The sequence below is a fragment of the Dendrobates tinctorius genome, unplaced genomic scaffold (genome assembly GCF_039654945.1).
Source record: "Dendrobates tinctorius isolate UK_male_01 unplaced genomic scaffold, ASM3965494v1 ptg000011l, whole genome shotgun sequence".
NCBI classification, from domain to species: Eukaryota; Metazoa; Chordata; class Amphibia; order Anura; family Dendrobatidae; genus Dendrobates; species Dendrobates tinctorius.
The window spans coordinates 40,034,912-40,062,323 of record NW_027361679.1 but is presented as its reverse complement, the minus strand read 5'-3'; the positions used below and the strand labels follow the sequence as shown (position 1 = coordinate 40,062,323).

Genomic DNA, 27,412 nt, shown 5'->3' with positions numbered 1-27,412 from the left:
TAAATCAGTGGTAGGCAATCAAACATCATCATCTTTTGATCAGCCCACATAACTGACTTTGGAATTCTATGACGTTTTCCTGACCGTATGAAATTTAAAGACTCAAAAAAAAATGAAGGTTTTTGGAGAATAGTCCTTTTTTTTGCTGAGATGCGTCCAAATAGTTAGAGAGGGAGTGATTTCCATTTCGTCAATAAGGATCCAATTTTTTTTTATCTAGGTGAGGGAAATTATTTTTGTATAGAATGGAGTACAAAGTTCTGAGATTGATTCCTAGGTATTTGAGCGAGGTGGTATTTAGAAATTCTGGAGATGATCTACAGTGCCTTGCGAAATTATTCGGCCCCCTGGAACTTTTCAACCTTTTCCCACATATCATGCTTCAAACATAAAGATACCAAATGTAAATTTTTGGTGAAGAATTGTTGTACTATGGACAGAATGTCCCACCTCAGCTGTAGATCTCTGCAGTTCATCCAGAGTGATCATGGGCCTCTTGGCTGCATCTCTGATCTGTCTTCTTGTTTGAGATGAAAGTCTACAGGGACGGCCGGGTCTTGGTAGATTTGCAGTGGTATGATACTCCTTCCATTTCAATATGATCGCTTGCACAGTGCTCCTTGGGATGTTTAAAGTTTTGGAAATCATTTTGTATCCAAATCCGGTTTTAAACTTCTCCACAACAGTATCACGGACCTGCCTGTTGTGTTCCTTGGTCTTCATGATGCTCTCTGTGCTTCAAACAGAACCCTGAGACTTTCACAGAGCAGGTGCATTTATACGGAGACTTAAATAAACACAGGTGGATTATATTTATCATCATTAGTCATTTAGGACAACATTGGATCATTCAGAGATCCACAATGAACTTCTGGAGTGAGTTTGCTGCATTGAAAGTAAAGGGGCCAAATAATATTGCACGCCCCACTTTTCCTTTTTGAATTACCACAAAAATTTAAAAAAACCAATAAATTTCATTCAACGTCACAATTGTGTCCCACTTGTTGTTGATTCATCACCATAAATTTACATTTAGTATCTTTATGTTTGAAGCATGATATGTGGGAAAAGGTTGAAAAGTTCCAGGGGGCTGAATACTTTCGCAAGGCACTGATGGGAGTCACTCATGTTTATTGGGAGGGCTTCAGTTTTAGTTGTGTTTGTTTTATAACCTGATAATTGGCCGAATTTTAAAAGCAGTGCGTAGAGGCTGGGGAGCGATGTATGAGGTTTTGTGAGTGTTAGGAGGATATCATCGGAAAAAAGGGATAATTTGAATTCTTTGCATTTAACCCAAACTACCCTAATATCTTGTGATGCTCTGATGGCAGCAGCCAACAACTTTAGATTTTGATAATTTTTGTATTGCTTACGCTTTTTTCTGTTCATTTTTGCTCCACAGATAATATGCAAGTATCACTAGCGGAAGCCCTGGAGGTGCGAGGAGGGCCATTGGAAGAGGAAGAGTTATGGGCCGTATTGAACCAAAGCACTGAAAGCTTGCAACAACTGATGAGAAAAGGTAATGGTTCTTTAGATGTCATTTAGACTTGTCCTTGTAACAATAACTTGTAGTCAAATCTATTGTTTTGGAATGTGTTTAATATTTATTTTTCTTAGGAGAGGTACAAGCTTATGATATTGTGATATTGATCACCTATGCCTAAAATGGGTCATCAATTTCTGGATGGTGAGTAGATAGCACCCATGACTCCCAGCGATCAGCTGTTTTCAGCTGGTGGCCAGTTGTAGATCGTGAATAGACATAAAATAGTACAATACAGTTAACTATGTAGTGACCATTTCAGAGACCGTAGGTCAGATCCTATTGAAGTGAATAGAAGCTGAACTGGATTTTTTTGGAACAGTAAGTACACCGTAAACAAGGATGTGGTATTTTCAGCTCCCTTCACTGTTCCTGGGTGTCAGGAATTAGACCCCCATCAATCGAATATTGATGACCTGAGCTCTTTTCATAAGACTTGATGTTGTTTTCAGAATTTCTGTTTATAGATGTTCAGTTGCAGAAATCGGAATACACCATTAATAAAACACCATTAATAAAACACAAAAAGAGAGAAACAGTGGGAGATACTGTAGGTGGAAACAAGGCTGCAAAGAGATATCGCACACCCTGTCAAATGTGTGCTTACTGGGAAATTGTAATTGAAGACCGTGAGTCCTCCCAAGCACAAACATTAAAAAATGAGTGCGAGTGCAGCATCATTGACCAAAGGTGAGATCATCGAGGTTACCGCTGGTCAGTGAGGCTGACACAAACTAAATCTCCGAGCACGCCAAAATACTCGGAGGACACCCGAGTATGCTCGGGAAAACCTGAGCAACGAGTATACTCGCTCATCACTAGTGTTATGTATTAAAGATGTTCAAAGATATAGTGATGGAGCATGATATATAGATAGATAGATGTCAGTGTACTATATAATCATTGCTTTGTGTGGTTTTTTTTCTGTACTTGTTTTTTATTTTTAAATAAACAACATAATTAAAAAAAAATGGCGTGGGCTCCCACGTAATTTTCATAACCAGCAGAGGGAAAGCCAACCACTGGGGGCTGATGTTAATAATCTTGGAAAGGGGTCATCAGCCCTAAATGTTCCCAGGCTATTAATAACAGCTCACAGGTGTTTGCTTAGCCTTTACTGGTTTACTGGTTATTTTACAAGGGGACCCTAGAAAAAAAATGTAGTGTCCCCCTATAAATTCTAACCAGCAAAGGCTAAACAGACATCTGGATGCGCAATTTCTGGGGAGGCTGAGGGCTGATATTGGTAACTGGCAGGGGAGCCAATATCCATAGCCTGCTCCCTGGCTATTTAGCCGTTTCTGGTTAGAATTTATAGGGGAACCCTACATCATTTTTTTTCTGGGGTCCCCGGTAAACTAACCAGTAAAGGCAAAGAAATCAAAGGTGAGCCATTATTAATAGCCTGGGAACGGTCTGGGATATTGTCCCCTTTCTCAGATTTGTAACATCAGCTCCAAGCCATGGGCTTTCCCTCTGCTGGTTATCAAAATTTTACGATAGCCCATGAAAATGTTTTTATTTATTTCTTAAATTTACACACTATGTACACAGCGATTGCTGAATACAACTTCCATCGTTGTCTGGTCGCGCTGAGCTCAGGGAGACCAGGCAACAATGATCAGAGCAGTCTTCAGCCCCAGCGCCTGGGAACAGTGCAAACGGTACCGCTTTTTCCCAGGCGCTGATATGTGTCACGCTGATGACACAAAGATGTCATCCATGTGTCGTTAGTGTGCAGGTGTGCGGGACGTTTTGCGGCCTGTGCTGCTGATAAAAAAACAAGCATGTCTGTCGGTTTTTCAAACGGATCCACTGTTAAACTAGGTGCTCCACCGGCACACAGGAAGCAGGGAGCATGTGGTTTGGCCGTAGTGGTGAGCATTAGCGCTACAGTACACATGCATCCTCTTCTTCATGCCCTCGAGGACTCTATGCAGAGAAATTGGGACCTGACTCATGGTCACGGGTTCCCACAGCATCTTTTCAGGACCATGTTCACTCCAATCCACTGGAAGAAAAGTGACATCTCTCACAATCTGATTGACTAGGATGCTCCTCTATTTCAAGCCATCCTCAGTGTAGGACGACGCGGATGTAATGCCAGGAAGTTTGCATTGTGAAGTCTCTCTTCGTCTGTTGAGGCCAGCTAACATCCTGGAGGATTCATGGACCAATTGGACTTCCTCCTCCTGGTTGGTGGATCGCAGTGACTTGGAAGATGCCACCGCCTTGACGTTCTCTGCAACTGACCATCTAGGAACGGAGATACCTCGTCTGGGTCCATCTTCAGCCTGGTCTCCAAGTCGACACGTCCTCGAGGTGGGGAAGTTCCTGGGAGCAGATCATTGGAACAATCACGATCAATGTGTGGCGACATCGCCTATGCTTCCTTTCGGTGACTAGCAAACCTGGCAGAGAAGATGGTGGCACTGGTGGCTGAACTGGACATTTAGGGACCAGACACTTCTTGTGACTCAACTGTCCCCAACAATGGACTTCTCAGGATCTCCTGACTAGAATAGGCACTCAAGTTCTTGGCTCCGGACAACCTAAGGAAAGTGGATAGAATAGACCAGACAGCACATGGAAGGCGAACTTCTCAATATACATTCCTTCTATTTGGAGCTGTAGTTGTTCAGAAATGACTTGATTGGTTTTTTAAGGGTTCGTCCTTCACCAGACAACAGCAATACCGCAATCTTCTATCGCAACATACCCATCAGCATCGTTGAGCCACTGGTCTGAGCTCTGTGCGGCAAGGAAAGGGAACTTTGACTCTCCAGAATTGGAGGATTGCATGGGGCACCTAAAGGTATTGACTGGTCTTGAGCTACAATTCTGCAGTCACTGTACGTGACTGCAGACTTGTGAATTCTCACATCGTGTACACTGCGGGTTGTGAGCATTTTTTGGTGCTTGCACGTGAGCCAGTGACCACATGTAGGCAATACGTATGCTCCAAGCCACTTTCCAACTAGACTGTTTCTATCCTTGCTCAATACACTTGCTTTGAGCGAGGTTGCACCCATCTAGTTGGCACATGACCACATGTGTGCAAATCACATACTTACGGTCATGTGATCGCCACTTACGCCACCGAAGAATCCTCGCAGTGTGCAGTGCATGCAATGTGAGGATTTACAAGTTTGCAGTCACATAGAGTTACTCCAGACTTGTAGTTTAAGACCAGACAACCCCTTTAATTTGTGAGTCCAGCTTCAGAGCAGCACTTACAGACACTACCGCACTAAACTCCTCGCCTAGAAGACCTGACATCTGCAGAAATGGCCTGTAATCTACGCAACGAATAGTAAACAATAACATTAAAAATCCCCCTATTCTTAAGAATGGAGAGTATTTGTAATAACAAGTGAATTTCAAAGTTGCTTGTTTTAATCATTTATGGTGTAAAGGAAACCCCTTTAACTTAAAAGGCCGTGTGATTTTATTTCAGGACTACAACTTCTTTGGTACATGCGACAGGTCCTATTTACCATGCTTATTAGATGAAACGATCATATTATAGTATGTAAATTACTGTTCATAACTTTCCAATTATCATTCAACATGACTACAGAGGTATGATATTGGCTCATATTTGCTTACATAGTATTTCAAATACAATATTTAGGTCCTGTGTTATTCCTTTTAACAGGTTGTATGCTTTTTATATTAGCATTCTGCTTTAACCACATATTATACGTTTCTCAGGTGCACTGCTGTCACGTAGTGTAAAAGTTATTGTGTGAGAGTGTACTAAACTGTAATAAAATCTGTATAATATATTACATAAACAGAAGAGATTATAGACTAGCTTTATGTGATGACATCTCTGTGTAGGTGCTGCTCAGAGAATGTATTATTCAGCATGCCAAGCCCAAATCTGGTTTATCTACCCTCCTACGTAATTACATGCAATAAGCATTTTGTTATGGGAAGAGAGGACTAGCTGGAAGGACATGCTATATCATGTGATGAGTAAACATTGTAATACAGCCTGTATCAAAAAAGCAAGGAGAAATTGAATATAACAGCACATTACAAATCATTGTATAGTATTTGTCCTTGTGTTTTGTATTTTACTTTGTCTATAAACACTTATTCCCTTAGCGTCCATATCCTTGTTTAAGGCTTGGCATAGTTAAAAGGGTTGTCTGGATATAGATGAAAGTCTGCAGTCATGCAATGAATTATTCTGAATTGTTACTGCGCTCGCTGTTGGGATTCTCTCGTGTTGCCAGTAAAATCAGGAGGTCATGTGATCGCAGTTATGCAATTTGCATACATGAGGTCACATGCCGACTAGACGTGCTCAGCTTCGATCAATGTAAATGAATTGAGCCTGGCCAGGCACGTCTAGTTGGAATGTGGCCGGATGTATGCAGTCATGTGACCACATACTTGCTCTCCAGCAACATCAGAGAAGTCTGACAGTATATGGTGTGTGCGCTGTATGGATTCAGAATTCTGCAGTCACATAGTGTGACTGCAGACTTTTAACAGAAGACTGAATAGCCCCTTTAAACTTGCCAATTACAGCTGTTAAATGACTGCCGATTGTCTACAAGCAAGACGATCAGCAGCCTAATGAAGGCATATTTACACAGGCCTACAAATGTTCTGAGCATACAGAACATTGTAATCGGCAGTACATCACCTGTTTACACATCGCGCTGTGTAGCCAGTTAGGATGATTTTTTAAACGTACTTAAAAATTGTTGCGCGAGAACAAAGAACAAGTGTTTTCTTTTTTTGTCAGCTACAGTATTTTTCGGACTATCAGACACACCTAGGTTTTAGAGGAGGAAATTAGAAAAAAAATTGAAGCAAAAAATATTGTCAATTCTGTACTAATATCTCCTATACTGATAAATATGGCCCCTCATCCATATCCTGGAATATATGGTCCCCTCATCCCTATCCTGGTATGCATGGCCCCCTCATCCCTACCCTGGTATGCATGGCCCCCTCATCCCTATCCTGGTATGCATGGCTCCCTCATCCCTATCCTGGTATGCATGGCCTCCTCATCCCTATCCTGGTATGCATGGCCTCCTCATCCATATCCTGGTATGCATGGCCCCCTCATTCCTATCCTGGTATGCCTGGCCTCCTCATCCATATCCTGGAATGTATGGTCCCCTCATCCCCATCCTGGTATGCGTGGCCCCCTCATCCCTATCCTGGTATGCGTGGCCCCCTCATCCCTATCTTGGTATGCATGGCCCACTCATCCCTATCCTGGTATGCATGGCCTCCTCATCTCTATCCTGGTATGCATGACCTCCTCATCCCTATCCTTGTATGCGTGGCCCCCTCATCCCTATCCTGGTATGCATGGCCTCCCCATCCCTATCCTGTATGCGTGGCCCCCTCATCCCTATCCTGGTATGCATGGCCCCCTCATCCCTATCCTGGTATGCATGGCCTCCTCATCCCTATCCTGGTATTCATGTCTCCCTCATCCCTATCCTTGTATGCATGGCCTCCTCATCCCTATCCTGGTATGTATGTCTCCCTCATCCCTATCCTGGTATGCATGGCCTCCTCATCCCTATCCTGGTATGCATGGCCTCCTCATCTCTATCCTGGTATGCGTGGCCCCCTCATCCCTATCCTGGTATGCATGGCCTCCTCATCCGTATCCTGGTATGCATGGCCTCCTCATCCGTATCCTGGTATGCGTGGCCTCCTCATCTCTGTCCTGGTATGCGTGGCCTCCTCATCTCTGTCCTGGTATGCGTGGCCCCCTCATCCCTATCCTGGTATGCATGTCTCCCTCATCCCTATCCTGGTATGCATGGCCCCCTCATCCCTATCCTGGTATGCATGGCCTCCTCTTCCCTATCCTGGTATGCATGGCCCACTCATCCCTATCCTGGTATGCATGGCCCCCTCATCCCTATCCTGGTATGCATGGCCCCCTCATTCCTATGATTATCCTGGTATGATTGGCCCCCATCCCCATCCTGGTATGCATGGTCCCATCCTTATCCTGGTGAGATTGGCCTCCATCCCCATTCTGGGATGCATGGTCCCATCCTTATCCTGGTGAGATTGGCCTCCATCCCCATTCTGGGATGCATGACCTCCATCAGAAAAACATAACTAAAACCATAAACCATTCTATTTACCTTCCTGCGTTTCCTCGTAGTGGCCTGTTCTGATGCCAGCAACTAATTTTTGCTTGTAAGCAGTGCATGACAGTGACGTAATGCGGCTGCTTACAAGCTGAGGACCGCTGCAAGAATACTCATTGCTCCCCACATATTTATTGCCCTTTAATAGCTGGCACAATGTTAGCCGAAGCCGTCGGCTTCCTGCAGCTGACGAGCATTCATGTGTGCCCGCTAAAGGGAATGAATATTCACTGCATTCCACGCCTATTGGAGTGGAGAGCAGTGAATATTCATTCCCTTAAGTAGAGGCACACGTGCATGCCCGGCAGCTGCAGGAAGCCGACTGCTGTGGCTGAGAAATGAATATTTACTGCTCTCCACTCCCATGGGTGTGGAATGCAGTGAATATTAATTTCTAAACATAAATGTGTGTCTGTGCTGGGATATCCTCAATATATCAATATATCACACTAAATTACCCCTAAATTAACATATATAATAGTATGGATGGTGGAACTACAAACTTATTTAAAAAATGTAAAAATATGCAGAAATATAAATTAGCTTTAAAAACAAAATATTAATTTCTCTTTAGCAGCGGGCACAGGAGTTAGCCGCAGCCGCTGGCTCCTTCCTCCTGTGACCCGCTGCTCCACCGCTGTCACTCCCCCCATCTCCCCGTCCACAGCCAGAGCAGGTACATCCGGACTATAAGGCACCCCCCATTTTCCTCCACATTTTTGGAGAAAAGAGTGTGTCTTATAGTCCAAAAATACGGTAATTGCCAGCTTGTTAAGACAGGCTGAACACTTGCGCCCTTATTATTGACCAATCAGAGTGGGCCTTTTAGTCTGCAGGTTATTATGATGAATGGTTCAAATAACTTTTCTCTGATGAGTATTTCTGTCTGATAATGCTTCCTTTTAGAACTAAAAGGTTTTGGAAAAAGAACAGCTACTGGTTCTCCTTAAAGCGATTGTCCGGTCTTAATCTACAAGTCTGCAGGCACTTTATGTGACGATTTCCATACATGCGGTCACATGCCTATTAGATGGGCACATCCTTGCTCAATGTAAGTGAATTGAGCGAGGTCAGACACAGTCTAGACTTGTAGCTGAAGACTGGACAACCCCTTTAAGTAAACCAACTGAGAAAGAAGTTTTATTGGAAATACCTTATGGGAAAAACGTGCAAATTAGCTTTCTCCTGGAAGGAAAGAATGCGATCTTGTTAGTTCCCCACAGTGTAAGCAACTAAATTGAAACAACTGTGGGGCGTGGCCTAGCGCGGATGTGAGCGGACGCTAGGCAGAGGAGCTCTGCCATCAGCTTTATGAAAAATCCTTCATCAGGCCGCTTTAACACTGACCTTGGCACGTCTATTGGCACAGTGAGTGCCTGAGGGTCGGGAGAAGACGCCGGGAGTGCAGAGGAGCGCCGAGATGGGGAGGAGGAGGCAGAAAGATATCGGGGAGGATGGCAGCGTGACTGCACAAGATGGCGCCGGGAAGGTGGAGGAGGCGCGGAGACAATCTGAAAGCTATGGTAAACGGTCACAGATCCTCCAGAAGCTGCAGCGTTTTGCAAGGGAGGAGGAGGGGGACACAAGAAGGTATAGTGCTGGAGGGAGAATGGGTGAGCGATGAAGCCGCAGGAGATGCTGATAACAGGAGAAGAGGGGGAGGGGAAGTCGCTGCCCCTGAGTGTATGTCTGATGAGGAAGACAGTGGAGCTGATGATGAGACCCCTGAGAGAGAGCCAACCTTGAAAGATGTCTTTATGGTGGTGTCGTTCTGCAAAAAGACACTGACTAGATTGAATTGCCGGGTTGATAAGATTAAAGAAGAAATCACTGGCATTAAGGAGGCACTGAATAAAGCAGATACCAGGATGGGTGCTGTGGAAGAGAGGGTGAGCACCACTGAGGACTCTGTAAACAAAATGCAGAAAACTCAGACCCAGCATGCTCAAAAGATATCAGAAGTGCACTTAAAGCAGGACGATTTAGAAAATAGATCAAGGAGGAACAATCTTAGATTTGTGGGCTTTCCGGAAAAAACAGAGGGCAGCGACCCCACCGACTTTATTGAGCAATGGATCCTATCCAAGATCGGCAGAGACACGCTTTCCAGGGTATTCGCGGTGGAGAGAGCTCACCGTGTCCCCCTACGACCCCTCCCGCCGGGTAGTGCTCCCCGTACTTTGATGGCCAGGATACTGAATTGCAGGGACAGGGAGACTATCCTCCGGGAGGCCAGGAGGCTGCAGGACCTCACGTTTAATGGAAGCCGTATTGAAATATATCCGGACTATTCAGCAGAGGTCCAGAAAATGCGGATGAAATTTGGCGAGGTCAAGAGAGGAATGAGAGCGCTGGGAGTGAAGTATTCTATGATGTATCCTGCTAAACTGAGAGTAGCAGCGTTGGGGTCTGTTCAGTTCTTCCCGACCCCAGAAGAAGCCGTCAAATGGATGGAGAACAATCGTTCCAAACTGGGAGCAGAGAGAGACGGAGAAGGATGAAGTAGTGACTCTCGGACATATATCCTTTTTTCTTTTTGATGTGGTGCCCTGAGGTACCTGGTTTTTCAGAACTATTTTTAGGGGTATTGATCCCCGGGTGTTCTTTTTTGATGTTTATTGCAATATCCTTGTTAGAAAGTGTTATGCGGCCTGATGAGTATAGATGAGCATTTTTGTTTTTGATGGAGGGAGTGATAGACGCCAAAGGAAGGAGATTCAGTGGCTTTATATGGGTTTGAAATAATTGGGTGCTGGCTGTACCCTCTCTCGTTGGAAAGAGAGAATCAGCTAGATTGGGATGGAGGGGAGGGGGGGGAGTGGAGGGGGTCAAGGGGGGCCTTGTTATTGGGAAGTTCATGTACTGCAATATAATATAGTGACCACAGGAGATCGGTTATATTTCATATTTTTAGGACATAATGAGTGGTGATGCAAAAATTCTAAGTTGGAACGTACGGGGAGTCTCAGATCCAAATAAAAGAGCGGCAGTTATGGCAGAAATTAGAAAGCATAACCCAGCTATCACATGTCTATTAGAAACTCACTTGATTAAAGGAAAGGAAAATTGGTTGGAGAAAAAATGGGTCACTCGGGTTTATCACTCTATGTATTCGGCTTACGCAAGGGGAGTATCTGTACTGATACACTCTCATACTCATTATGAAGAAATTGATTCTTACATAGATAAGGATGGACAGTTTGTTTCTCTACATTGTTGAATTTCTGGAATATGCATAATTGTGGTAGCCCTCTATATTCCACCCCCATATTCGAAAAAGAAATTGCAGGAGATTTTTGAGTGGATTGGGGGGAGAGGGGATTGTCCAGTGCTAATATTAGGAGACGTTAATAATGTTATGAATGAGTATTGGGATCGGGCGGGTAACGGGGGAAATTGCTCTAGGAAAAACAGGATGACTCCATTTGGGACATATGTTAGCGAAATGGATATGATAGACTTATGGAGAGTACGTAATGAGGGGAAGAAATGCTTTTCGTGTTACTCGACTTCATATCACACTTTATCACGAATAGATTTAGCACTGGGTAATAGGGGCATGGACAGAATGGTTGGGACGGTGGAATACTTGCAGAGACTTATCTCCGATCACAGGGCAGTTGTGGTTAGTCTGAGAGTGGGAATGGGGAAAGGGAAGAGAGCAGGGGGGACAATTCATCCGGAATGGCTCAAATGTTTAAACATGGGAACTATTAAAAATGATATAGTTGAATTCTTTCAGTTAAACGAAGGTACTGCGGATCCACTTATAGTATGGGACGCCATGAAAGCCTACTTGCGGGGATTATTCATACGAGATATCTCGAGGCAGAAGACAAGAACGAGGCAGGTAAACCAAGAGGCAGCAGATAGGCTCAGCAGGGCAGAGGAAGAAATGATAGTTAGACCCAATGCCGACACCCAAAATGCATTAAAAGAAGCACAAGAAGAAGTAAATAAGTTATATCTACAAGGGATAGATAAGAAAAGGGCATTCCAAAAAGCATTGTTCTATGAAGAAGGGGAAAAGGTGGGACACTTATTATCAGTGATTACTGCAGCGCAGAAAAAACCCTCACAAATATATGAAATTGTCACTAAAGATGGGGCAGTCCATAAGGACACCACCGGGATATTAGAATGTTTTAAGGAATATTATGTAGAATTGTATACTTCGGAATTGAGGGCCTCGGATTTTGAGATGGATAGATACTTACAAGAGATAGAGTTACCTAAGTTAGATGATATTGACAAACAAAACTTGGAAGAATTATTTACTGTGGAAGAGGTAGAGAAGGCTATCCTATCATTAACAAATGACAGGTCACCTGGATCTGACGGGATCCCGGGAGAAGTGTACAAAGAGCTAATAGGAATTGTAGCGCCTAAACTTAAGCATGTACTTGAGGTGGCAGCAGAGAAGGGGGTATTGCCAAGATCTATGAGGGAGGCTGTAATCGTGGTAATTCCTAAGGAAGGGAAAGATGCCTCATCCGTAGAATCCTATAGACCAATCTCGTTATTGACATCAGATGTTAAAATACTAGCCAAAATGTTGGCGATAAGAATGTCTAGAGTTGTTCCCAAATTGATACATCCAGACCAATCAGGGTTCTTACAAAATAGATCCACCGCCATTAACCTACGAAGACTGTTTTTAAATATTCAAATCCCAGCAGATAATAGGGGGGAAAGGGTGGTGGCCTCATTGGACGCACGGAAGGCATTTGATAGGGTAGAGTGGAAGTATTTATGGGCAGTATTGAAATGTATGGGATTTGGGCATAGATTTATCTCCTGGGTTAAGTTACTGTATGTAGACCCGAAAGGATATATTAGGATTAATGGGGAGACCTCAGAGGCATTTGGGTTGTTCAGAGGAACTCGTCAGGGATGTCCATTGTCACCGTTATTGTTTGCTGTAGCGATGGAACCGTTAGCGATTAAAATTCGTAACTCCAAAGAAATACAAGGCTTTAGATATGGGGAATTGGAGGAAAAGATCGCCCTATACGCGGATGATATACTCCTGTTCTTAAAAGACGGCGGAGAGGCACTGACTGAGGTCATGGGCCTTATAGGGAAATTTGGATACTTTTCCGGATTGAGAATTAATTGGGACAAGTCATGTATCATGGGGGTTGATAGAGAGTTGGAAGGTCGAGATGTGGGAGGGGCAGTTGGACATTTGAAAGTAGTTAAGGAGTTTAAATACCTCGGAATATGGGTATCTATGCCTGTATCTAGATTTCTCGAACTAAACTTGGACCCATTATTAGTTAAATTCAAAGTTAAGATGACAGCATGGTGTAAACTAGTACTATCAATAGTGGGGAGGACGAATCTAATTAAAATGATTATGATGCCTCAGCTGATGTATGTCCTCCATAATGCCCCGGTTTGGATCTCAAAGAAAAAATTTTACAAAATTAATACCATTTTTAGAGAATTGATCTGGGGGAAAAAACAAGCAAAAATTAAATTGGAAATACTGCAAAGGGGGAAGGAAGAGGGTGGGTTGGCGGCGCCAAATCCATGGATATATTTTGTAGCAACGCAGGGGCAACACTTTAGGGGCTGGCGAGAGGAGGGGAACCTGAGCGTTATGGGGAAAATTTTGGCCCAACTGACCAACAAGAGAACTTTAGTACAGAGCCTAGAAGCAGGAAGCTTTGGGAGATTAGGGAAGGACATGCCCACGTTTGGACTAATGCACAAAATATGGCAACATATCAAAATTCTTAGAAGAGTTGAGGAATTGACGATATACACACCTATCTGGGATAATGTGAACCTTTCGGAATTATATAAACTGAAGGACTTTATTGATTGGGAGAGGAGAGGATTGCAATATGTGTGGCAACTATTGGAGGGGTCCGAGATCAAGCCTTTTACTGTCCTAAAGGAGGAGTTTGGACTCCCATGTAGTGGGGAATTTCGATATTTCGGTCTCAGGCATGCATTTCAAGGGCAGAAACAGACAACGAATATGACGGTGCAGAGGGATGTGGTATTGGACTATGTGTGTGCGTCCGGGGGTACAAGAGGTGTTATCTCTACCATCTATAGAGATTTATTATACTCTTACTTGGCTGGGTTTCCGCTAGCAGTAAAATCTAAATGGGAGAGAGAAGTGGGGGAAATAGTAGATGAAACATGGGAGTCTATTTTAGAGTATATACCTAAACTCTCTTTGAGTGAGCCAGGTAGGATATCGCAATTATATATTGTACATAGAACATATAAGACCCCAGAACTTATGAGGAAAATGGGCTTGAGGGACAATGCGGAGTGTCCAAGATGTGGATATGAACCTGCGGGAATGCTTCATATGCTCTGGTCTTGTCCAAGACTCTCATCATACTGGGAGGAGGTTATAGGGCTTGTTGAGAAGATATACCGATGTGATATAGGAAGGGATCCAATAACGTGTGTGTTGGGGTACGTGGAAGAGGTCTCGGTGGGGAATGCCTATAAGCCCATCATAGCAAAACTCTTATATATCGCCCGTAAGCTGATAGCACAAAAATGGATCGATGCTGAACCCCCAACGATTGGGGAGTTTGTCACTCGTGCGAATAACGTAATCCGATTGGAAGAGAGAATTTATAGAAGGCGACATACAGAAGCACACTTTGAAAAACTCTGGGCCATGTGGTTACAGTGGAGACAATCACATTGAGAAATTCTGTATTGTAGTTGGGAAGGGGGGGAGGGAGGAGGGAGGAGGTTGGGTCTGTTTTTTCTTCTTCCCCTTTTTTTTTTTTTCTTTTCTTTTTCATGACGGGGAGAAAATTGAATGTCGTGTATTTTTATATATGCAATGGAGATGATTTGAAAGCTTTGACTAAATGTAATTATAACGACATTTGAATATAATAAAATCTTTGGTTTAAAAAAAAAATTGAAACAACTGTCTGAAGATTGATGTTTCACTTCACTAACATCTATAGATGTGTTGTAAGGGGTGGACATGGACTTGCTGGATAGCTATCTGTACCTGATGGCACTAACAGAATTTTTTTTTCCTTCCTTTTAGGAGGGAACTAATTTTCTTATTAACAAAACGGTGTACATTTCATAGAATAAGCGATAAGGTTGCAGGAAAAGAGTTGCCCCATCTTTGCTTCACAAATACTACATCATTAAAGGGAACCTGTCAGCTGTTTTGGCCGCTATAAGATGCCGCCACTGCCTTTCAGGGCTTGTCTACAGCATTCTATAATGCTGTAGATAAGCCCCCGATCCAACCTGCAAGTGATGAAAAATAAGATTTATTGTACTCACCCGGGGGGGGGGGGGGGCGGTCCGGTCCAATGGGTGTCGCAGATCTGGTGCCTCCCATCTTATTGCGACGCCGCCCTCCTGCTTGCTTTATCGCTCCCCGCCAACGCGCTCCTGCTCAGGTGTACTTATCTGCCCTGTTGAGGGCAGAGCAAAGTACTGCAATGCGCAGGCGCTGGGCCTCTCTGACATTTCCTGACACCTGCGCAATGCAGTACTTTGCTCTGCCCTCAACAGGGCAGATAAGTACACCTGCGCAGTAGCGCGATGACGGGAGCGATGAAGCAAGCAGGAGGGCATCGTCACAAGAAGATGGGAGGCACCGAACCTAGATTTGCAACACCCATCGGACTGGACCGCCCCCCAGGTGAGTGTAAGGCTATGTGCCCACGGTGCGTGTTAAAACGCACACCAAAAACCGGACTCCTTCCCAGAAATCGCGTGTTTTTTTCCCGCACGATTTCACCGCGATTTTACCGCGATTATGATCGCGATTTTGCCGCGATTTTCGTGTGCGATATTCAAGCACTTTCCAAGCGATTTGAAGCATCGCTTGGAAAGTGATTGACAGGTTGGTCACACTCGTCAAACATAGTGTTTGACAAGTGTGACCAGGTTTTTACTATTGAGGCCGCCTATGCGGCATCAATAGTAAAAGATAGAATGTTAAAATGCTAAAAAAAATAAAAAAAAATCGGTGTATATTTACCTTCCGGCGTCCCGCGCTGCATTCCTGGGCCACAGCGTTCCCAGTAATGCCTTGCGAGACCTGTGATGACGTAGTCTTGCGTTGCTATAGCAATCTCGCGAGGCCGCTAGAGTCACGCGAGACTACGTCATCACTGGACCGTGCCGCAAGGCATTACTGGGAACGCTTAGGCCGGGAATGCAGCGCGTGACGCCGGAAGGTAAATATACCCCGATTTTTTATTTTTTATTCTTTTTTTTTTACAGGGGTATGGTACCCAGGGCCTGGAGGACAGTCTCTTCTCCTCCACACCGTGGGTACCAACCGCACATGAGACGCTTCACTTCCCGCATGGTGGGCATAGCCACATGCGGGAAGTAAGCGATTCTCATGCATTCCTATGGGTGCGGAATCGCGGCAATTCTTTGCGATTCCGCACAAAAGAATGAGCATGCTGCGATTTTTTCCGCGATGCGATTCCGCCGCGGAAAAAAGCGCAGCATTAGCACAGCATATGCGGAATGCCATAGGAAAGCATGGGGGGCGTTCTGTACACGATTTTTAAGGGTATGTGCACACATAGTTTTTTGTCTCTGCGGATTTTGTAGAGAAAACCGCAGGAAATCCGCAGGACAAAGTTTTTTCTGCGGTTTTGCCCTGCGGTTTTACACCTCATAATGGATGAGGTGTAAAACTGCAGCGTTTCTGCACCAAACAATTGACATGCTGCGTTTTGAAAACCGCAGCAAAACCGCGTGGAAAAAAACGCAGCATGTGCACAGCTTTTTTTTTATTTCCATAGGAAATAAAGGTACTGTACAACGTAGCAGAATCTGCTGCGTTTCTGCAGAGCCAAAAACGCTGCAGAAACGCAGCAGAAACCGCAAAGTGTGCACGTACCCTAAACGTTTTCGCGCCGAAAATCGCGGCAAAAACGCTTAAAAATCGCTACGTGGGCACACAGCCTAATAAAGCTTATTTTTCTTATCTTTCAGGTCGGATCGGGGGCTTATCTGCAGCATTATAGAATGCTGTAGATAAGCCCTGAAAGGCAGCGGCTGCAGCTTATAGCGACCAAAGCAGCTGACTGATTCCCTTTAAATAGCAAAAAACAAAACAAAGTGTTGTCCTTCTTCCCTCCCAATGAGGAATTGAGTTAGCATAATTATTTAAATACATTTGCACCTGTAATAGACTTCTTTCAGCTCTTGAGAAATCTCTTGTTTGAAATTATGTTTGGACCAGAGAAAGCACTAAATGCTAATAATATGTGCTTCTACTGTGTCCCTTGCAGCTGGGGTGTTGATCCTATTTGTGTGTCGATGAAAAGTAGGTGCAAAGTAGAAATATTTCTTTCTATGTAAATCTCCCTTAAGGAAGTAAACCAGATTTTTTTAGATTAGAAATTTGTTAGCCTAGGTTGTTTTAGCCATTATCACAGATTTGTGATGAGTGTTGATCCTCCAGAAACATTCATTGAGAACTAATTATCATCTGAACAGGCTCATGCACATTTTCGGTCTGAGTGCTGTCCGTTTTTTAAACGGATCTCACCTGGACCAATATTATTCAATGGAGCAGTGCCGATGAAGAATTTTTGCAATTATCCAAGCTACAGCAGACAGCTTGGGTTGGTATTCTCAGGCTGGTATGCTGTCATAGATATTGGGCCCCCCATCTTAAAAATAGCAGCCTGCAGCTGCCCAGAAAAGGCACATCTATTAGGATGCGGGCTGATGTTTTTAGTCTGGGAGGGGGCCAATATCCATGGTCCCTTCGTAGGCTATTAATATCAGCCCGCAGCTGTCTACCTAGCCCTTTGCTGGTTATTAAAAATAGGGGACCCCATGTTTTGTTTTTTTTTTGGTGGCAGGGGGTAGGGGCACCCCTTATTAATAACCAGTAAAGGCGAAGTAGACAGCTGTGAGCTGATATTAATAGCCTGGGAAGCTGCAAGTTTATTGCCCCATTCCAAGAATATAAACATCAGCATCCCATCTGTCGCCTTTCCTTTAGCTGGTTAAGAATAATATGGGGGACCACGCCATTTTTTTACTTTTATTCTATCTATCTATTGTGGAAGTTCAGCTCACTCAGGTACACGGATGTAGAAAACAGTAACACTGTCTCTTTAAATCTTCTACTGGTTAAACCAACACGAAGGCCATGAATGGAAAAATTAACACAACCCTTCGGGCAAAACAGGAAGGCAAAAAAACTAAATTCTGTAACACAGTCCATACATTTGCGGGGAGCTGCCTGCTCTGGAGCAACCCAGGGATAGTACAGGTTCAGTCTTTCTTCCTCAGGGTAAAAACCGCTGGAGATCCTCTCTCCAGCCCTACTAAACCCAGACTCTCTCTCGAGGACAGCTATTTATGCCCCAGACCACTCCATGGGGTGGAGATAAATATCAGGTTTCCTATGAGATGGGTGCGTAAAAATCACACAGCACACACAGGTCCGTGTGCTGTGCAATGATTTTTCTCGTACCCATTGACTTTCATTGGTGAGTCTAGGCCGTTTCACATGGCCATACGCAGCATGCTGTGAGGACATCCACCCACATAAAACTCAGGCCATAAAACAATTTACCTGTTAACTCCTCACCACACTTAGTGTGCTGGAGGAAAATTTCTGGGTTTTATATCACAGACGCCATTAAGCGCAGTGAAGCATATCTCCCCTCCAGCACTTTACCAGGGACTTTGTTATACTATCTCTCTATTTATCTCTTCTTTTGTATTCTAATGGTTCACGCTGTGAATTTACTGTACCTGGCTGATGAAATATCAGGTTTCCTATGAGATGGGTGCGTAAAAATCACACAGCACACACAGGTCCGTGTGCTGTGCAATGATTTTTCTCGTACCCATTGACTTTCATTGGTGAGTCTAGGCCGTTTCACATGGCCATACGCAGCATGCTGGGAATTTTTCCTCACCCCAATTCCAGGTGAGGAAAAGCTTGCAGATGAGCACTGCCTCTTTGACTCACATTGTAGGGAGTGCAATGCAAAGTTTTCTCACATTGTACTTGCCGAGTTTAAACACTGATGTGAGAGCGCCCTTACACTTACTGTTAGCGACATACACCACTGTCAGCGACATGCAGGGTTCGGAGTTCAGCTCTGGACAATACTATTAAATAATATTATTGTGCAACATGGCTGGCATTTACACAATAAAAGTTCAGCTCCTGAGCTTTCTGCCCCTACAAGTACCTATACATCATTTTGTGTTAAGGAATTAAAGGGAGTCTTGTCAGCACAACAAAGAAAAAACTGTTCAATTCATGCTCGGTCATTTGGTGTACCCTTGGCATGGCCAAAAGGGTACAGTGCATCTTCCCATCTATTTGTTTTCCATCTTTCTCTGCCCTTCTCTTCCTTGACAGCTCTGACTTTACAGAAGCCGTGGGAGGGCACAGATACATAGAAAACAAGTAGGTGAGAAGATTAAGAATCATGTAACTGGTCAGTCACGCAAAGAGTACTCCAAGTACCTGTGCTTGGTTTAAAAAGTGACCTTGTGCTGATAGTGCCCTTCCAAGATGAAGAGTGTTCTTAAGTGTGAGCATTTCACATAGTTTTACACATATGATTCATGACATCCATAGGGCAGCACGTTGGCTCAGTGATTAGCAATGCGGTTTTGCAGCGCTGGAGTCCTGGGTTCAAATCATACCAAGGACAACATCTGCAAGGAGTTAGTATGTTCTCCCCGTGTTTGCGTGGGTTTCCTCCGGGTACTCCGGTTTCCTCACACTCTCCAAAGACATACTGGTAGGGAATTTAGTTTGTGAGCCCCATCGAGGACAGTGATGATAAGGTGTGCAAAAACTGTAAAGCGTTACAGAATATGTTGGCGCTATATAAAGAGCTTATTATTATCCATAATCTCCCACACCATCCATTCTGCATCCAATAGTATTCATACTGGAGAATTGGCGAATTTCAGCTAAAGCAATAGCAGACATCGTGGGGATTTCCCGTGAACGTGTTTGTATAATTATCCATGAACATTTAGACATGAAGAAGCTATCTGCAAAGTGGGTCCCCAAATGTTTGACAACAGATCAGAAAAGCATGCGAGTGAAAACTTCCCGGTCCATTTCCAGACTGATAAGAACTTCCTGGATTGACTGGTCACTATGGATGAGTCCTGGATTTATTTGTATGACCCTGAAACCAAGGTGCAGTCAAAAGAGTGGAGGAACAGTGGTTCTCCTTGTCCAGAGAAGTTTAGGGTGCAAAAAGTCAGTCTGTGTTCTGAGATAAGGAGAGTGTGCTGCTAGTGGACTACCTTCAAAAGGGTTCCTGTTATGAATGGTTCACCGAGGAAGAGAGTGCAATAGGCTATGCCACCAGAACACCTGAGAGGTTGGTCACTCAGCAGATTGCAGACCCCTGATATTAACAACACAACTAGCAGTAGCCGTGGAGCGTTCCTGCCCAGCCGGAGGACTAACTAAGCCTAAAGACAGAAAGGTGAAATCTAAACTGCCCCAGAGCAGATCCCCAAAGGAATAGACAGCCCTCAAACATATATTGTCGATGAGACAAGATGAAACACAGACAGAAAATAGACTGAGCAAATGATGTGGCCCACACTGACTAGATGGGACAGGACAGAAAAGGCACTGTCTGCAATCACGCAAAAACCCTAAAAATTCCAACACGACTGATGTACAAAAATACTGAGGTTAGCACAACCTCGCCCCCACTATATCAGCACTCAGGTGTGAACTGGTGGCTAGCAACAGGCTAATACAGCAGGGGACTGAGCAAACAAACACAAGATACAAAAATACAGGGCAGGAGCCAGCAGCCCCAGGGGGAGCAAGCTGACCCCTGACAGCAAGGCAAAATCAGATGCAAAGGGTTTAGTAAATGACACTTAGCTGAAAAATGCAGGATCAGGCAGGAGACAGAAATCCTCAATAAGCAAAGAAAGGAGTATCACCGGCAGCCACTGAGAGAAGTCTGCTCGCTTATGTAGTCCCAGTTACTACCCCCACTCCTCCAATTATCCTCTGCAGCTGTTGGATTAACATCATGTTGACCAGCTCCGCTACTAGCAGTATCCACCAGAGGGAGCCCTGCCTCAAAAGTCAGACCAAGAGAGTTCACAACAGGTTCCACAATCAATTACATTGAACTTTTGGACCAATTGAAGGCAGCTCTGAAGGCCAAAAGGCTACTTTTTAAAGTAAAGGACCCCTGCAGTACTAACAAGGATATCTATAGTGCGTAGAGTTTATAGAATGGACAGGAAATTAAGAAAGGAAAGAACTTTTTAGAGGGTTGGATAACAAAAAGGTACATGTGTTTACATATAGATAGAAAAGTGGAAAAAGGCTTTTGTCCCCAGGAAATACGTACTGAATTGAAATGAGACTTTGGTTATACATTTACCATAGACTTGGTGTCACCAGTGGAAAATTATGAATATTGGGGCTTGTATATATCTGATTTTGACGGGACATACATTTTCAGCTTCGGGGCTATTCGGGGAAAAATATGCAAATATGCATGTTTTCTCATAACTGTAACACCTGCCTATAAGCCCCAAATCAATAGTGGCCATATAACTGACACCAACCATGTCATGTTCACTGTCTATGGAAAGGTAAAATCCCAATTCAAAAATATGGCCGTGATCTGAACTTCTGGTGTCATCAAGAGTGGAGATATCACATAAGTAGTGAATTTCATAAAATCCTGAAAGGCTGAGAAAATCGCACAACTCAGCCCACGTGAGGTCATCAGGGGGGGGGGGTTGTGGGTGTAATTCAGGTGTTGATTAAAGATCAAGGCAAATTATGATCTGTGTTCCTGAGGAGAGGTACAGATCGGTGTATGCATGAATACCATTCACGGAACTCCTCCAACCGAAGTGCTCTCCTTCACTAAACTGAATCATCTCTGTGATCGGCATAATAAGTTCTTTTGTTAAACCCATTTTATTTTATGTAACTGTATACGAGTATGCTGTATTGTTTTTTTTTCTCCTTTTTTAAAATCTTTTGTATATTTTTTATAGACACTGCTTATCGTTTAATAGTTCTGTTCCTTTTGTTCTCTAACCCTCTGGTCTGCCTGTACAAAAGAAGACTGGTGGTGGCAGCGAGTAGTCTTTGGTTATTTTGGAGTTCACAGTGACCGTATCGGGGGTACCGTATATACACTTATGCCATGTGTTGGAATCGGGTGTGTAAATACCATATACTCACTGTTAGTTTCCCTTTGGGGGCGTATCAAGCATAATAAGCATTATGTGCACGGCTCTGGGGCATATCATGCATGATTGACGTTAGATATATTGCTCTGGGGCGTATCAAGCATGATTGGCAATAGATGCCCATCTCTTAAGCATATCAAGTACGATTGATTTTAGATGCACGGCTCTGGGTCGTATCATGCATGATGGGCATCAGATACATGGCTCTGAGGTGTTTCACGCAGCGTGTGTCAGTATTTAGAGCACAGCAGGACAATGCTTACTCTGCTGTGGTCTGAACACGGTGGGGAGCAGTAATCAGCAGCTGGTACTGTACAACTACTGTCAGACTGCAAACACCGCTCACTCATCGCCACTACCTAATCCCGGACCTCCGCATCCTGTTACACTGAGCACTGCAAGCATTGATGGGGATAGTTAAGCTTTTAGCATAGCTGTGAGCTTAAAAAGAAGCGGCACCCATCTCCTCCCACTGCTGTGACCTGGACTGCCCAAGAGGTCTGCTCAGTCACAGCTGAAGGGAGCGACAATGCAGGAGATGTTGTCAGACAGCGACCAGTTTCCTATGTTTAGGGGCTGCTGTATTTGAGGTTTGTAAGTGTGCTGCTCCGACACGCAAATGCATATAGCAGCCTTTAGCGGCTGAAGAATTAATCAATAAATTTCAAAAAACAGTTTTAAGTAGCATATAGTTTTGTATTAATAATTTTTAATTCAAAAATATATAGCGCGGCACCTTCCCTTTAAAGCACAATCTCTTTTGCCTAAATGGAACCTGTCACCAGATTTTGAGCCTATGAACAAATTGCACCATCTTAACTGCTCCTGTGTTGCATCCCACAAACATTTCTATCCCCCATATAATCCAAAAATACCATTTGATATGCTCCGGTGCCGTATGTAAATATGGGTGGTCCGGTCTGATGGGCGTCCTCGTTGCGGCGTCTGTCCCTCCTCTCTGCCCCTAATTGCATCTTCCTGCTTTGATTGATGTGGACGTGTCGTCGACATTGCGAACCGAGATATCATTTGTGCGCAGTAGCTTCACAGGATCGCTCATTCCTCCGTGGTGTCTGTACATAATATAGTATCGGTTATGACCAAATGTAAACGAGAATGCCACGACTACAAGAAACCAATTCTGCAATGTTAATAGGATGATAATAGTAGTCTAGAAAAATAGTCTATTTAAATGTTAGTTACAAGTTATAGCAGCTGCAAGACATGCATGGGTGGCTGTCATTATAAATATTGATGTCCAAGGCAACATCCACAAGAGACGGTTATTAGTTACACCTATTGACATTGCATAGTTGGTTTCTTGTATTTTTGGTATGCTCATTTACAGTTTGTCATAACTGATACTGCTTTATTATCTACTACAGTTAGAGTTATTAATAATAATAATAATAATAATAATAATAATAATAATAATATACTACTAATCTACTACTGAGATTATTATATGCTGTTATTTTAAAAGCTTTTGAGTAAGGAGATTACCTTTTATCACCATGTTACGTTATGTTGGCATAGGGTAGGTTGCCCAGTACCCTATTTAATCTCCGTAGCAGATACCTTTTATTTGTATACTTTGGCAGTTCTTTGGAGGCAACAGTGTATTCATTTTAGCATTATCATCATAAAGATGTTTGCTCTGCAATGGAGCTTTTTTCATAGTAGCTAATTTCATGCATATCCATTCTAAAGGCACCCATACACATTAGATTAATACCGGTTGAACCTGCTGATATTGACATGCTCGGTGTATGCGAGCGCCATCCGACTGATAGTCAGGTAAGATGTCGATCATATAGTTCTCCCTGGAATAATCCGACAGATACCATGTCAGTCAGTCGCTTTCTCATAGATTATAGAGGAGCGCTTGACCAACCTAGCGCTCCTTGTATGGGAGTCAGCTCAGATGGATGTCAGCCAAATGATCACACATTTCTGGCCTAATTTACACCCCCAATGTTCTGAATATTTTTATGAAGTTGCTGGATGGGGCTCACCACTTTGGCGGAGTTACTCTGGACTGGTGTAAAAGTACCAAATGCAATTTCTACGTGTTTTACTCCAGAAAACTGTTGAAAACACCCTAATAGGATTGCTTAACAACATTAAATTTGGTAGAAACTCATTGGGATTTATATATATATATATTACAGCACTTTAGAATTTGTTATTATCTAGATACGGTTTAGTCTCCTGGGAAGAAGATGACTTCCGACTTTCAAGCATGTTGACTATTAGATTATCCAAAGTTATTTATATTCACCAGAAGTTGACAGAAATAGCGGTGCATCATGTTTGACTAAAGATGAAAAACAGCTCCGGGGATGAGACAAACCACACATCCCAAAACACAGGATAATTTTAGAAATTGTTCCACAGTCTGTGATGCCAAACTTGCCAAGTCATTACTGAGTTAAGATTATATTAAGATGCAAAGTGTATAATAGAATATAGGAAGTATGCAGCGGTTTGTTCCTATCTTTGTGTGGCTTTTCAATGAAAAACTCTACAAAACAAAAAAAAACATCACAGAAAAAAAGGCCGCACTTACCGATATCTGGTCACAATATACTGCAAGATGCATCAAGCCAGGGACGTACATAATGTAGTAATCATGGGGCCCCATAGCAGAACATCTAATTGCACCCCCTTCCCCCCCAAAATAAATAATTGTCGGTCCTCCATAGAATATAATGTACTCCCCATGGTCCTCCATACAATATAATGCACTCCCCATGGTCCTCCATACAATATTATGCACCCCCCCATGGTTCTTCATACAATGTAATGCACTCCTCCCCATGGTCATCTATACAATATAATGCACTCTCCATGGCCCTCCATACAATATAATGCACTGCCCATGGTCCTCCATACAATATAATGCATTCCCCTCATGGTTCTTCATACAATGTAATGCACTCCTCCCCATGGTCCTCCATACAATATAATGCACCTCCCATGGTCCTCCATACAATATAATGCACCCCCATTGTCCTTCATACAATATAATGCTCTCCCATGGTCCCCCATAGAATATAATGGTCTCCCCATGGTCCTCCATATAATTGAATGCTCTCTCCATGGTCCTCCATACAGAATACTGCACCCCCCAAGGTCTCCATACAATATAATGCCCCCCTCATGGTCCTCCATACGCTATTATGTCTATCAATTGCTGATTTAAAAAAAATAAATAAATAAATACAATACTCACCCCTCCGCCTCACACATCAGACGCTGTGGAAGATTGATGGGAGTGGAAACATCAGCTCACGCTCCCTCCTGCATCATCGTTGATCGTGCTGACAGTCGGAGGTCACCTCCGCCTGTTAGCGCGAACAATGATGATGAAAGAGGGAACGTCCACAGACTCTTCCACTCCCATCATTCTGTGCGGTCAGGCAGTGCGGGCGCTGATGTGCGGAGGGGGGGCCCGGTGCGGGCCCCATAGCAGTAGCCTGGCCTGCCACCATAGGCCGTTCTCTACTGCATCAAGCTCCCTTGATGATCTGTCGTGGCTCATACAAGTCACATACAAAACCAGGTAAAATGTATATTCATGTCAGTTGCATATCTAAATTAAATGATCGTTCATTTTTAGGATTGTTTCATATAGGTTTTAGATATTAATTTCAGTCCCATTTCCCATAAACATTGGCTAAATGTTGGATAAACCTGCAGATTCCTTCAGGACCAGCCAATTACCTTTTGTGCACAGAGGTTTCCTGACACGTTTACTAGAGATATGGAATGATTGGGTAGATTGGATTTTAGCATGCTCGATCCTTTGCTCTCATGAGAGTGAAGCCAATGCCAGAAGAGTTTTGCATCTATTCTTCTTTTGCCTTTGAAAGCACTTGTAATGCAGCAGACAAATGGAATCGCTTGTTAATCTGACACTTATGTAAGGGCAGCTTTAGGATGGAGAAGTGATGTCAGTATTTTTTTCTACTTTGCTATTGTGGCTTTTTAAAACTCATCTGCTTGTATTGTGCTGTACAAGAAAACAGTACCGTAGCAAAAACTACAAAAATACTATGTTAGTATGGTATAAGGGCCCCCACATATTAGACTAAAGTCGGCTGAACCCGCCGATATTGATGAATTCAACCAGAAGTCTAATGTTTATGGCGGCGCCAATCGACGGTCTGGAGACATGTCACTCGTGCTTGTTCAGTTTCGGACTGCTGATCAATTTGTTCTCCCTGAGATAAGCCACAAGCCAAGATGTCAGCTGGCCGATTTCTCAGAGAGGCTACAAGCGTCGTCCTGTGAATGGGAGTGTCAGCTGAGATGGCTGTTGGCTGAACAATTGGTTGAAGCTTTATTTGGCCTACAGTCATCTTAAATTATATGGCCAGCTTAAAGGGGTTGTCCGGGCTTTTCACATAATCTCAGTGCTTATCTGGGCTGCAGAATGCTGGCAATAAGTAATTTACCTTCTGTGGCCAGTTTGCAGGGTTTGCTAGATATCAGCTTTTGCTTGTAAGAAAACCGTCCGGGGGGGGGGTGTTCTGGCACTGAAATGAGAACTGTCCATTATTGTCAGCATTCTGCAGCCCAGATATGCACTGAGATTATGTGAAAAGCCCGGACAACCCCTTTAAGGCTTCTAAAATCTACTTCCTCTTATTTTCCACATAAAAAGAAATACTACGCCCTGTTTGATCACATCCATTGTTTATTATGCACCGAATGGCCATATACACTACAATTGTTTACTGATTATTCTGTTAATAGACTATGTATGGATGGTGGTTGAATGGGTGCAACAATGGATGGCAGGGTGGGTTTAAATCATGTAAATGTTGTCATAGAGGTATGGAAGCATCCTTTTCTTCTCCGACAGTACAAGTGTGCATTATTTGTGGAGCATTTGGAGTAGGTGGTTTTTTTATTTTGCCCATACTGATTAGGTAAAAATTTTCTGTACCCTCCAATTTTGCAAGGATTGGCCTACTATGTAACATGCTCAAAGCTGTTAAAATGAAACATAGTAGATTTTGGTAGCGCAGAATCCTGCCGATGTCTCCTGACTGCATTTTATCCCTCACGTATATGTCATAATATATGGTTTATCTAAAGAAACCTCTTTCAGTAGTGTTTAGTTTGTTGTTCTTATTCAACCTTCTTTTTGTCCATTTCTAAATAGTTTTTCTTTCTTTCTATCATTACATCATCTGCAGAGTACTTTTGGTAACACTGTTGTTCTTGTTTCTGTGTAGCGGACCCTGCAAGTCTCAGCTTTATTATCTCCCCCTGGTCTTTGCTGTTGTTGCCCTCCGGAAGCATAACTTTCACGGATGAAAATGTTTCCAATCAGGACCTGCGCGCCTTCACAGCACCTGAGGTGCTACAGACCAAGTCACTGTCATCTCTTGCCGATATAGAAAAGGTAACTTGCTAGGCACATTGATACTGTTGTCTTGCAAACAAAGACCCCCTTTTAGAAAAGAATTCAGACAATACATTCCAGACATTGCCTGGG

The 27,412-nt window shown here is 43.5% G+C and overlaps 1 protein-coding gene across 6 annotated transcripts in view; it reads left to right on the top strand.

Annotated features, from left to right (window-relative positions):
* Positions 1–27,412, top strand: part of PTPN13 (protein tyrosine phosphatase non-receptor type 13) — a 399,005-nt gene that overhangs the window by 113,575 nt on the left and 258,018 nt on the right. For 5 of the 6 annotated variants that reach the window (XM_073541467.1, XM_073541487.1, XM_073541500.1 and 2 more), the window contains exons 2-3: positions 1,403–1,522; positions 27,150–27,319. In XM_073541467.1, coding sequence (XP_073397568.1) covers positions 1,408–1,522; positions 27,150–27,319 — 285 coding nt within the window. In that variant the 5' untranslated portion in view covers positions 1,403–1,407. Of the gene's footprint in view, positions 1–1,402; positions 1,523–1,569; positions 1,691–27,149; positions 27,320–27,412 lie in introns of those variants that run through there. The other variant, XM_073541493.1, reaches the window with a different exon arrangement.